The sequence below is a fragment of the Doryrhamphus excisus genome, chromosome 5, assembly GCF_030265055.1.
Source record: "Doryrhamphus excisus isolate RoL2022-K1 chromosome 5, RoL_Dexc_1.0, whole genome shotgun sequence".
NCBI classification, from domain to species: Eukaryota; Metazoa; Chordata; class Actinopteri; order Syngnathiformes; family Syngnathidae; genus Doryrhamphus; species Doryrhamphus excisus.
Window position 1 is genome coordinate 14,764,918 of NC_080470.1, and position 14,162 is coordinate 14,779,079.

General features: G+C 37.7%; 1 protein-coding gene across 6 annotated transcripts in view; it reads left to right on the plus strand.

Moving 5' to 3' along the window:
• Positions 1-14,162, plus strand: part of LOC131130152 (unconventional myosin-IXb) — a 115,145-nt gene that overhangs the window by 78,674 nt on the left and 22,309 nt on the right. For 3 of the 6 annotated variants that reach the window (XM_058074374.1, XM_058074375.1, XM_058074379.1), the window contains exons 17-22: positions 929-1,021; positions 3,885-3,998; positions 5,587-5,626; positions 12,481-12,603; positions 12,684-12,764; positions 12,840-12,950. In XM_058074374.1, coding sequence (XP_057930357.1) covers positions 929-1,021; positions 3,885-3,998; positions 5,587-5,626; positions 12,481-12,603; positions 12,684-12,764; positions 12,840-12,950 — 562 coding nt within the window. The remainder of the gene's footprint in view (positions 1-928; positions 1,022-3,884; positions 3,999-5,586; positions 5,627-12,480; positions 12,604-12,683; positions 12,765-12,839; positions 12,951-14,162) is intronic. The other 3 variants (XM_058074377.1, XM_058074376.1, XM_058074378.1) reach the window with 3 other exon arrangements.

Consider the following 14,162-nt stretch of genomic DNA (forward strand, 5'->3'; position numbering starts at 1 on the left):
CTTTTTTGGACATTGCTGTGGACTCTTTTGTGACCTCTCGGATGAGTCGTGGCTGCGCTCTTGGGGTCATTTTGGTTGGCCGGCCGCTCCGTGGAAGGTTCACCACTGTTCCATTTGTGGATAATGGCTCTTGCTGTAGTTAGCTGGAGTCCCAAAGCTTCAGAAATGGCTTTATAACTTTTTCCACACTGATAGATCTCAATTACTTCCTTTCTCATTTGTTCCGGAATTTCTCGGTATGTTATGTAGTATTTGAGGATACTTTGGTGCGCTTTGCTTTGTCAGGCAGGTCCTATTTAAGTGTTTTGTGATTGCAAACTAGAGAAGTTGAACCCAGCTGTGTGTTGTTATTGACTAATACAGTAAACCTCGGATATATCGGATCGCCACGATGCGGCCATCCGATATATGCGAGGGAAATTTCATGGAAATGCATTGGAACGGGACTGGAGATTTTGTCCGAAATAGGCGAAATCCGATATACGTATGCAATGAATTTTTATTGGAAATGCATTACAGAAAAATCGGTTCTTTTTTATCTGTCCGTTGTGAGCGAATTTCCGATATATCCGAGTCCGATATATCCGAGGTTTACTGTATTTACATATGATGACCTGAAACATGAACGTGTGACAAACGTGCGGAAAAGTAATCAGGGAAGGGAGCAAAGACTTTTTCCCACCACAGTAACCGTGGACGTGGCCTCAGGGTTTTGGTACCCGTCACCCTTTCAGGAAACACACACTTAGGTTTTAGGTTTAAACACACGCCAACGCAACTGTGATGCTGCGTGTCGCCTCCTTCAGTACACCGGATTTCACAAAGCGACACTCTTTGGCCTCTCCACACCTTTTGGTGACCACAGTGTGTGTTTGTGTGTGTTTGTGTATGTGTCTGTGTGTGTGGATCTCTCCTCTCCTTTCCACAGAAGAGTCTCTATGCTTGATTTCTACTTTGATCACTCAGAGGAGCGCCCTCTAGAGGCCTTTGAAGACATCTTTGCTAGCTATGAGAGTAAGAAGTAAGTGAAGAGTAGACAGGAGGAAGTGACCCAGGGCATGAGGCCAAGCAGGCAGGAAAGATGGATTTGCACCGACGCCCCAAACGCTCCAAAGACGTCAAGAACACACTAAAACATATAGTATTAAATAGACAGTATATGAATAAAGTTTCCTGCTTCAATATTCCTAATAAGTACATCCAAGCGTGCAAATGGCTAGAGGAAGTGGAATACAAATATAAGAATTCCCAAGACAGTAATGTTACTGTAATCTTTAGACGAGACACACAAGCACCAGACTTGATGGCTTCTATTGCAGCCTTGAATGATCTCACAACAGGCACATTAATCCCCATCGCAAGCTACTGTTGCGGCCGTAAACTAACACCAAGCTCTTAAACTCAACTCTCAGCCCACTGACCTCACTTCCTGTTTACACCAACGAAACACATTCACAGCAACACACACAAGCACGATTATTATTCATGCCTTATGATTCTCTTATTATATATCTACTATGTTACGTAATAGGAGTGTAAAGGTGACTATAGGGGTGTTACCTCATGTCTAGAGGGCTCTAATAATGTTAAGCATATTTAGAAAGTGGTAAACAGGTTTTCTACAGTATGTCTTATTTTATTTTAATATGTCAACTATGTTGGATAATATGAGTGTAAAGGTGACTATAGGGGTGTTGTTTCATGTCTAGAGAGCTCGAATTAAAAAAAAACATATTTAGAAGGTGGTAAATAGATTTACTATGTATTCTCTCTGACTTTATCTGCGATATTTGGTACTAGGAGTGTAAAGGTGACTATAGGGGTGTTATTTAGTGTCTAGAGGACTCTAATAATATTTTAAAAACATATTTAGAAGGTGGTAAATAGATTTACTATGTATTTTCCCCGACTATATCTACAATATTTGGTACTAGGAGTGTAAAGGTGACTATAGGGGTGTTGTTTGATGTCTAGAGGGCTCTAATAATATTTAAAAAAAAACATATTTAGAAGGTGGTAAACAGATGTTCTTTGTATTTTCTCAGTCTATGTCCCCGGTATTGGGTACTAGGAGTGTAAAGGTGACTATAGGGGTGTTATTTAGTGTCTAGAGGGCTCTAATAATATTTAAAAAAACATATTTAGAAGGTGGTAAACAGATTTTCCATGTATTTTCTCAGACTATATCTACGGTATTGGGTACTAGGAGTGTAAAGGTGACTATAGGGGTGTTATTTGGTGTCTAGAGAGCTCCAAGTATGTTAAAAGGCATATTTAGAAGGTGGTAAATAGATTTACTATGTATTTTCTCCGACTATATCTCCGATATTTGGTACTAGGAGTGTAAAGGTGACTATAGGGGTGTTGTTTGATGTCTAGAGGGCTCTAATAATATTTTAAAAAAAAACATATTTAGAAGGTGGTAAACAGATTTTCTTTGTATTTTCTCAGACTATATCTACGATATTTGGTACTATTAAGTATGTTAAAAAACATATTTAGAAGGTGGTAAACAGATTCTCTATGTATTTCCTCCGACTATATCTATGATATTTGGTACTAGGAGTGTAAAGGTGACTATAAGGGTGTTATTTGGTGTCTAGAGGGCTCTAATATTTAAAAAAGCATATTTAGAAGGTGGTAAACAGATTTTCTATGTATTTCCTTTGACTATATCTATGGTATTGGGTACTAGGAGTGTAAAGGTAGTTATAGGGGTGTTATGTGGTGTCTAGAGGGCTCTAATAATATTTAACAAACACATTTAGAAGGTGGTAAATAGATTTACTATGTATTTTCTCCGACTATATCTCCGATATTTGGTACTAGGAGTGTAAAGGTGACTATAGGGGTGTTATTTGGTGTCTAGAGGGCTCTAATAATATTTAACAAACATATTTAGAAGGTGGTAAACAGATTTTCTATGTATTTTCTCAGACTATATTTGCGGTATTGGGTACTAGGAGTGTAAAGGTGACTATAGGGGTGTTATTTGGTGTCTAGAGAGCGCCAAGTATGTTAAAAGGCATATTTAGAAGGTGGTAAACAGATTTTCTATGTATTTCCTCTGGCTATATCTACGATATTGGGTAATAGGAGTGTAAAGGTGACTATAGGGGTGTTGTTTGATGTCTAGAGGGCTCTAATAATATTCAAAAAAACATATTTAGAAGGTGGTAAACAGATCTTCTATGTATTTTCTCAGACTATATTTATGGTATTGGGTACTAGGAGTGTAAAGGTGACTATAGGGGTGTTATTTGGTGTCTAGAGGGCTCTAATTATTTTAAAAGGCATATTTAGAAAAGTGTGAAACAGGTTTCTAGAGTATTTTTAGTCCCAATTCTCCGAGCCGTACCCCTTCTACCTCCTGTTTCGGACCCAATCCCTCAGCTGTGCTATTGCTGCCATGTAGAGTAAGGTTCTTTTGCGTGTAGCCCGTTCCTTTCCTGCCTGCTTTGCTGCTCATGCACGGTAAGTACACAAATGCATGGACCAGCTCTGCTGGACGGAGACTCTTTATTAACCTCACCAGGCTCACTACGTCCAAAGCATTTGGAGCCAATTCACACCGGTAACAACTTCCTCCAGCATGGAAGCAGACCGGTGGCCATATGCATGTTGGATGGCAGCAAACTGGGTGTGAACATTACCCCACCAAGCTCCAGTCCCTCTTTGTCTCCTCTCACTGTGTGTGTGCGTTGCGTGTGTGTGAGCTCTCCTCCAACTATCCTGCTCTCCATCTTGGGTAACTGTCGGTGTGTCTCAGGTGTTCTCACTGTTTGGGTTTTTACATACCTGTCCCCTCTTCCCGTTTTACAATCTTACATCCTACATGATTTTTTACCTCCTTTCCCACCCTCTCCCCCACACTGTGTGATCAGAGACATGCATGCGCAGATCATCAGATCCATTAAGAACTTGCAGATGGATGGTGAGGACCCTCGCAAGCTGCTGCAGTCCTGGGGTCGCCTCCGCTTCCCTCGACGCGTCCTCCAGTGAGTCTGCAGACAGACTGGGTGGTGTCGGAGCGCTGCAGATATCAGTGCAGGCTGCTTTGGACAGGGGTGTCCGATCTTTATCCCACCGATGGCCACGTACTGCAAAAACTAAAGTTAGAACTTTTATTTCCATAACATTTATGATAGCGTTTTTTTTTTTTTTTTTACAAAAATTGCTTTCTTTTAATATTTAAACATAATAACATAATTTTTCCTTGAATATTTAAACTTTCATTTGAATTAATTATATTTTTTATTGTATTTATTTATTTTTAATAATAGTTTTTTTTCTTCGTAATATTTATTAAACTTATTAATTTCATTAAAAAAATATTTTAATATTTTTTCCCATTCATAATATTACGTCAAGTCTTGTAATATAATTTTTACTAAACATTTTTGTGTGCCCTAATATGACTATGATTTTAATACATTTTACTTGAATTGTATTTTTATATTTTAATAGTTTTTCCTCATAAAATTGCAACTTTTTTTCTGTAATATTATAACTTTTTTCTCCAAAACATTTTTTTGGCATAATTTTTCAATTTACTTTTCTTTTTTTCATTGTACTATGACTTTATTCTTGAAATAGTATAACTTTTTTTCAAAAATGTGTCATAGTTTGAGGAATTTTAAAAAAGGACATTTTAAAAATATGTATATTTTAACTTTTTAATTGTGTATTTTTAGACATAAAATTATGTGAAAACTGACTACTGTAATTTTTTGTGGAAAGAAATGGAAACAATCTGTTTTGTTTTCCTAATTTGACAACTTTAGAAAATAATTTATTTCTTCTAGAATATTTAAACTTAATAAATTTTAATTGTATTATTTTTTCAATTTAAATTTTTCTAATAATGCAACTTTTATCCAATAATATTCTGACTTTATTCTTCAATTATCTTTATTCTCATAAAACTAGAATTTCTTTTTCATTCATTACACTGTGCTTTTTATTTTTTAGAATGTGCCCCAGGCCAATTATTAAAACTTTGGACACCCCTGGCCTAGAATGATAGGTGTTCTGTGGTTAAATCCATTTGAAACCTCAAACAAAGCACTAAAATCCGTACGGTGTTTGTGGACTGTGAAGGCTGCAGCTTAAGGCCTTTGAATGGCGTCCAGATCAGCATGAATGCTAATGAGAAGGCATGTGAGGTCTTTAAGAACCCTTTAGCATGTCAGATATGTTGAAGATATGTTGGAGATATGTTGGAGATATGTTGGACGTTTGAAGCAACTTTGACAGTCAATACGACAAAATGTGCATCTGTAGCGCTGATAGCAAGCGGGCATGTCTGTCTGTGTGCCTTCCGTCTTCTGCTGGGTCTCGGTGGGTAGGTTTTGCATTCCATCATTTGCTACAAACTAACTGGTCCAACAACCCCCATGACACGCCCCTCCGTCCCAGCCATTCATTGCTCATCTTCGCCTCTCAGCTGCAAGTGTGCATTTCACATCACTGACGGCAATGCATGAAGGCGTGTGTACTAACCGCCGGCTTCAGTCACGTCGCAACCCCCTACCCCCGCCAAGGTCCTCGAACTCATCCTTTATTGTTCTCCCTGTTTTTCTGCAGGAAGAACAAGGGAGCCAAACAGAAGCAGATCATCCCCAAGGTATCCAAGGTTTCCATATCAGGCCAAAACTAATAGAACACAGTTTGTTGTGTCAGTGACTGCACATTTTTTATTGATGCAATATTGATCAAAGAATGAGCAGTTTGACCTTGATTTCAGGGATTTTACATTTCATTTTTTGTTCCAATGGCACATTTGAACCACTAGATCAGGGCTCTCAAACACGCGGCCCGCGGGCCAAATGTGGCGCGCAGGACACTAGTTTGAGGTCCCCCGCCTTGATATGAAAGTTTAATGTTAGTGCGGCCCGCGCAAGTTTGATATGGATGCTGTATGTAGTAGGTCCTTAAAAACAACCCAGCGCTCCTGTCATATAGAGGATCTTTGACCTGCATTTTTTTCATAGTAGGTTCTTAAAAACAGCAGTGCACTCATGTCATATACAGGATCTTTGATATGTGTTTTTTTTGTAAAATAGTAGTACATCCTTAAAAACAACCCAGCGCTCCTGTCATATAGAGGATCTTTGACCTGCATTTTTTTTTCATAGTAGGTTCTTAAAAACAGCAGTGCACTCATGTCATATACAGGATCTTTGATATGTGTTTTTTTTGTAAAATAGTAGTACATCCTTAAAAACAACCCAGCGCTCCTGTCATGTAGAGGATCTTTGACCTGCATTTTTTTCATAGTAGGTTCTTAAAAACAGCAGTGCACTCATGTCATATACAGGATCTTTGATATGTGTTTTTTTTTTTTTTTTGTAAAATAGTAGTACGTCCTTAAAAACAACCCAGCGCTCCTGTCATATAGAGGATCTTTGACCTGCATTTTTTCATAGTAGGTTCTTAAAAACAGCAGTGCACTCATGTCATATACAGGATCTTTGATATGTGTTTTTTTTGTAAAATAGTAGTACATCCTTAAAAACAACCCAGCGCTCCTGTCATATAGAGGATCTTTGACCTGCATTTTTTCATAGTAGGTTCTTAAAAACAGCAGTGCACTCATGTCATATACAGGATCTTTGATATGTGTTTTTTTTTTTTTTTTTTTTGTAAAATAGTAGTACGTCCTTAAAAACAACCCAGCGCTCCTGTCATTTAGAGGATCTTTGACCTGCATTTTTTTTCATAGTAGGTTCTTAAAAACAGCAGTGCACTCATGTCATATACAGGATCTTTGATATGAGTTTCTTTTTTTTGTAAAATAGTAGTACGTCCTTAAAAACAACCCAGCGCTCCTGTCATAAGAGGATCTTTGACCTGCATTTTTTTTCATAGTAGGTTCTTAAAAACAGCAGTGCACTCATGTCATATACAGGATCTTTGATATGAGTTTCTTTTTTTTGTAAAATAGTAGTACGTCCTTAAAAACAACCCAGCGCTCCTGTCATATAGAGGATCTTTGACCTGCATTTTTTCATAGTAGGTTCTTAAAAACAGCAGTGCACTCATGTCATATACAGGATCTTTGATATGTGTTTTTTTTTTTTTTGTAAAATAGTAGTACGTCCTTAAAAACAACCCAGCGCTCCTGTCATATAGAGGATCTTTGACCTGCATTTTTTCATAGTAGGTTCTTAAAAACAGCAGTGCACTCATGTCATATACAGGATCTTTGATATGTGTGTTTTTTGTAAAATAGTAGTACATCCTTAAAAACAACCCAGCGCTCCTGTCATATAGAGGATCTTTGACCTGCATTTTTTCATAGTAGGTTCTTAAAAACAGCAGTGCACTCATGTCATATACAGGATCTTTGATATGTGTTTTTTTTTTTTTTTTTTTGTAAAATAGTAGTACGTCCTTAAAAACAACCCAGCGCTCCTGTCATTTAGAGGATCTTTGACCTGCATTTTTTTTCATAGTAGGTTCTTAAAAACAGCAGTGCACTCATGTCATATACAGGATCTTTGATATGAGTTTCTTTTTTTTGTAAAATAGTAGTACGTCCTTAAAAACAACCCAGCGCTCCTGTCATAAGAGGATCTTTGACCTGCATTTTTTTTCATAGTAGGTTCTTAAAAACAGCAGTGCACTCATGTCATATACAGGATCTTTGATATGAGTTTCTTTTTTTTGTAAAATAGTAGTACGTCCTTAAAAACAACCCAGCGCTCCTGTCATATAGAGGATCTTTGACCTGCATTTTTTCATAGTAGGTTCTTAAAAACAGCAGTGCACTCATGTCATATACAGGATCTTTGATATGTGTTTTTTTTTTTTGTAAAATAGTAGTACGTCCTTAAAAACAACCCAGCGCTCCTGTCATATAGAGGATCTTTGACCTGCATTTTTTCATAGTAGGTTCTTAAAAACAGCAGTGCACTCATGTCATATACAGGATCTTTGATATGTGTGTTTTTTTTTTTTGTAAAATAGTAGTCCGTCCTTAAAAACAACCCAGCGCTCCTGTCATATAGAGGATCTTTGACCTGCATTTTTTCATAGTAGGTTCTTAAAAACAGCAGTGCACTCATGTCATATACAGGATCTTTGATATGTGTTTTTTTTTGTAAAATAGTAGTACGTCCTTAAAAACAACCCAGCGCTCCTGTCATTTAGAGGATCTTTGACCTGCATTTTTTTCATAGTAGGTTCTTAAAAACAGCAGTGCACTCATGTCATATACAGGCTCTTTGATATGTGTTTTTTTTTTTTGTAAAATAGTAGTACGTCCTTAAAAACAACCCAGCGCTCCTGTCATTTAGAGGATCTTTGACCTGCATTTTTTTTTCATAGTAGGTTCTTAAAAACAGCAGTGCACTCATGTCATATACAGGATCTTTGATATGTGTTTTTTTTTTTTTGTAAAATAGTAGTACGTCCTTAAAAACAACCCAGCGCTCCTGTCATATAGAGGATCTTTGACCTGCATTTTTTCATAGTAGGTTCTTAAAAACAGCAGTGCACTCATGTCATATACAGGATCTTTGATATGTGGTTTTTTTTTGTAAAATAGTAGTACGTCCTTAAAAACAACCCAGCGCTCCTGTCATATAGAGGATCTTTGACCTGCATTTTTTTTCATAGTAGGTTCTTAAAAACAGCAGTGCACTCATGTCATATACAGGATCTTTGATATGAGTTTCTTTTTTTTGTAAAATAGTAGTACGTCCTTAAAAACAACCCAGCGCTCCTGTCATATAGAGGATCTTTGACCTGCATTTTTTCATAGTAGGTTCTTAAAAACAGCAGCGCACTCATGTCATATACAGGATCTTTGATATGTGGTTTTTTTTGTTTGTAAAATAGTAGTCCGTCCTTAAAAACAACCCAGCGCTCCTGTCATATAGAGGATCTTTGACCTGCATTTTTTCATAGTAGGTTCTTAAAAACAGCAGTGCACTCATGTCAGATACAGGATCTTTGATATGTGTTTTTTTTTTGTAAAATAGTAGTACGTCCTTAAAAACAACCCAGCGCTCCTGTCATTTAGAGGATCTTTGACCTGCATTTTTTTCATAGTAGGTTCTTAAAAACAGCAGTGCACTCATGTCATATACAGGCTCTTTGATATGTGTTTTTTTTTTTTTGTAAAATAGTAGTACGTCCTTAAAAACAACCCAGCGCTCCTGTCATTTAGAGGATCTTTGACCTGCATTTTTTTCATAGTAGGTTCTTAAAAACAGCAGTGCACTCATGTCATATACAGGATCTTTGATATGTGTTTTTTTTTTTTTTTTGTAAAATAGTAGTACGTCCTTAAAAACAACCCAGCGCTCCTGTCATATAGAGGATCTTTGACCTGCATTCTTTTCATAGTAGGTTCTTAAAAACAGCAGTGCACTCATGTCATATACAGGATCTTTGATATGTGTTTTGTTTTTTTTTTTTTGTAAAATAGTAGTACGTCCTTAAAAACAACCCAGCGCTCCTGTCATTTAGAGGATCTTTGACCTGCATTTTTTTTCATAGTAGGTTCTTAAAAACAGCAGTGCACTCATGTCATATACAGGATCTTTGATATGAGTTTCTTTTTTTTGTAAAATAGTAGTACGTCCTTAAAAACAACCCAGCGCTCCTGTCATAAGAGGATCTTTGACCTGCATTTTTTCATAGTAGGTTCTTAAAAAGAGCAGTGCACTCATGTCATATACAGGATCTTTGATATGTGTTTTTTTTTTTGTAAAATAGTAGTACGTCCTTAAAAACAACCCAGCACTCCTGTCATATAGAGGATCTTTGACCTGCATTTTTTCATAGTAGGTTCTTAAAAACAGCAGTGCACTCATGTCATATACAGGATCTTTGATATGTGTTTTTTTTTTGTAAAATAGTAGTCCGTCCTTAAAAACAACCCAGCGCTCCTGTCATATAGAGGATCTTTGACCTGCATTTTTTCATAGTAGGTTCTTAAAAACAGCAGTGCACTCATGTCATATACAGGATCTTTGATATGTGTTGTTTTTTTTTTTGTAAAATAGTAGTACGTCCTTAAAAACAACCCAGCGCTCCTGTCATTTAGAGGATCTTTGACCTGCATTTTTTTCATAATAGGTTCTTAAAAACAGCAGTGCACTCATGTCATATACAGGATCTTTGATGTGTTTTTTTTTTTTTTTAATAGTAGTACGTCCTTAAAAACAACCCAGCGCTCCTGTCATATAGAGGATCTTTGACCTGCATTTTTTTTTCATAGTAGGTTCTTAAAAACAGCAGTGCACTCATGTCATATACAGGATCTTTGATATGTGTTTTTTTTTTTGTAAAATAGTAGTACGTCCTTAAAAACAACCCAGCGCTCCTGTCATATAGAGGATCTTTGACCTGCATTTTTTTTCATAGTAGGTTCTTAAAAACAGCAGTGCACTCATGTCATATACAGGATCTTTGATATGTGTTTTTTTTTTTTTTGTAAAATAGTAATACGTCCTTAAAAACAACCCAGCGCTCCTGTCATATAGAGGATCTTTGACCTGCATTTTTTCATAGTAGGTTCTTAAAAACAGCAGTGCACTCATGTCATATACAGGATCTTTGATATGTGTGTTTTTTTTTTTTTTTTTGTAAAATAGTAGTACGTCCTTAAAAACAACCCAGCGCTCCTGTCATTTAGAGGATCTTTGACCTGCATTTTTTCATAGTAGGTTCTTAAAAACAGCAGTGCACTCATGTCATATACAGGATCTTTGATATGTGTTTTTTTTTTTTTTTTGTAAAATAGTAGTAGGACCTTAAAAACAACCCAGCGCTCCTGTCATATAGAGGATCTTTGACCTGCATTTTTTCATAGTAGGTTCTTAAAAACAGCAGTGCACTCATGTCATATACAGGATCTTTGATATGTGTTTTTTTTTTTTTTTTTGTAAAATAGTAGTACGTCCTTAAAAACAACCCAGCGCTCCTGTCATATAGAGGATCTTTGACCTGCATTTTTTCATAGTAGGTTCTTAAAAACAGCAGTGCACTCATGTCATATACAGGATCTTTGATATGTGTTTTTTTTTTTTTTGTAAAATAGTAGTACGTCCTTAAAAACAACCCAGCGCTCCTGTCATATAGAGGATCTTTGACCTGCATTTTTTCATAGTAGGTTCTTAAAAACAGCAGTGCACTCATGTCATATACAGGATCTTTGATATGTGTTTTTTGTTTTTTTTTGTAAAATAGTAGTACATCCTTAAAAACAACCCAGCGCTCCTGTCATATAGAGGATCTTTGACCTGCATTTTTTCATAGTAGGTTCTTAAAAACAGCAGTGCACTCATGTCATATACAGGATCTTTTATATGTGTTTTTTTTTTGTAAAATAGTAGTACGTCCTTAAAAACAACCCAGCGCTCCTGTCATATAGAGGATCTTTGACCTGCATTTTTTTCGTAGTAGGTTCTTAAAAACAGCAGTGCACTCATGTCATATACAGGATCTTTGAGATGTGTTTTTTTTGTAAAATAGCAGTAGGTTCTTAAAAACAACCCAGCGCTCCTGTCATATAGAGGATCTTTGACCTGCATTTTTTTCATAGTAGGTTCTTAAAAACAGCAGTCAGTGCACCCACATCATGTACCCACAAAAAATTATTATGTTTGATTAATGTTCATGTTAATGGTTAAATAACTGTTAATAGTTATCCTCCCTATCCGTGTGGAAGTGGTAAGTTTTTGGCGATTTAAGTTTAAAGGAAATAACTTGGAGGCTACCGTTTAGGTCGCTCGCTCTCTAGTTTGCGAGTTAGCATGTGTCTCAAGACCCAGCAGTTGCGCAATATGTTGTAAATAAAAAGAGTATAAATGTGACTATAGTCGTGTTTTGTCATGTCTACAGGGCTCTAATAATGCTTTTTTAATTTTAATCTGAAAAAAATAATTTGTCTACCCACCAATTATATGTGGTTTCTTGAGTTTTTATTATTTGCCGTTTTATTATTATTATTATATTTATTTATTTATTACTGATTTCTTTATTCTTGATTTGTTTATTTATTTTTCATCTTATTTTGTGTAGAAAAATAAAAAGTAAAATATTTGAGAACAGTGGAATTTTTTATCAGAGCTTTTATTGTAGAAAATTGGAACCAAAATTTTAATTTTTTGTTTTTAATAAATGCGGTTTTTTTTTTGGGAAAACCTGATGCGGCCCAGTCTCACCCAGACCCGAGCTCCAGTGGCCCCCAAGTAAATTGAGTTTGAGACCCCTGCACTAGATGGTACTGAAGTATCATATACGGAGTACCTGTGTGTGTCTTTTAGCGATGTAGCCGGCGACACCGTCTGTGAGCGCGCACCATTTCGCACTGTTTACATTTTCCAACAAAATGCATCAGTAAGCGTTGACCGTCGGGACAAAGGCTCTGTTACCCGAGCCCGACTGTCGCTGAGGCAATTGTGGATGATGGTCCACAATTCCACGAGAAGCGGTTCCGAGATGTGTTTTTCTCTCCCCGTGCAGAATCTGTTGGATTCCCGGTCTCTAAAGTTCATCGTGAGCCTGACTCTGCACGACCGCACCACCAAGTCTCTTCTCCATCTGCACAAAAAGAAGAAGCCTCCCAGCATCAGCGCCCAGTTCCAGGTGAAACAAACAAACGAAGGCAAGGTTCTAGAAACAATCCTGAACATTTTCACCCCCCCCCCCCCCCCCACACTTCTCAGACATCTCTGACCAAACTCTTGGAAACGCTGAACAGAGCAGAGCCGTTCTTCATTCGTTGCATCCGCTCCAATGCTGAGAAGGTAAGCAAAGAGCTGACGTGCTGACCTGCTTGGACACCCTGAACATGGAGTTTGTTTCCTGTGGTTTCCGAGCAGAAGGAGATGTGTCTGGATGAGACCTTGGTGCTTCAGCAGCTGCGTTACACAGGAATGCTGGAAACCGTTCGAATCAGGAGGTCAGGCTACGGAGCCAAGTACACATTCCAGGTATCTTCTTGCACTTCACGCTCATCTATGGTGCATTTGGAGGTAGAAATAAAATGTATAAAAAAAGGAGTCGGTGGTGAGAAGCTGTGCCGTTCTTGTTAGTGAGGTGACAAATGGGTCTGGGCTAGCTTGATGCCAGTGTTTCCAGGACGAGTGGGAATGTTGCTCCAGGTGGTGAAGATGGCTTCACTGAGGGCACACACTGTCTGGAACGGATGTCATTTTTGTAAATCCATCCCCAAATGTTCTCCATTGGATTTCGATGAGGGGAAAACACAGGATGGTTCTTCCTCGGGAAGAAGTCCTTTGTAAAGTGCGGCATTGTGCGGCAAGTTCTTAAAAAGTCATGAGGGATGCCCCCTGCAACATCTCCACTTTAGACCTCCCCTGTTCCGTTGAGGGATCACCATGAAAGATCCTCCACTGTGCCGTGTGGAAACATCTCATGTGGGATCTTCCTGTCGGAAGCCATGAGGACCGTCAAGGTTTGGTGGTCTTCTGCAAATTCCAAACGCCTACTTCTGTGGCGTGTGAGGGTTATCGGACCGCACGTGCGGAACCAGTAAGAACCTTCATTTGGGCCGAGGATGGTCCCATGTCCCACACCGTTGTCAGAGGCACTGTTGGCACAAAAACGGTCCCATGTGAAATTTTCTCTCTTGCTGGGAAACCATCATATACAATAACATAGCAGCAGAGCTTGGGCAAGGGCAGAGAGATATGTTACAGCCACACCCATATAAGGAAGTCCACCCCTCTGTGACATCACAAAGGAACAGTTTTACCACGCCTTCTGAAACTGAGCGTTTTGAGCCATCCCAAACTTCTTTCATGACTCACTTCCGAATGTAAAAACCTCATTATCTGAAACTTTAACACCAGAATGCAACATTCTAACGACATTTAGAGGTCAAAAACGTGGAAAAGGCATCATAGGTCCACTTTAAACATTTTCTGTCCCACTCCCTTTTATTCTTGTTGCATTTGAAGCTCGACTTAGAACCCCCTTATGATGCAACAGTGCAAAATGTACATTCTTGTCACATTTTATAATAATAATAATAATACAGTAAACCTTGGATATATCGGACTCGGATATATCGGAAATTCGCTCACAACGGACAGATAAAAAAGAAGCGATTTTTTTGTAATGCATTTCCAATAAAAATTCATTGCATATATCAGATTTTTTATAACGGATTTCGCCTATTT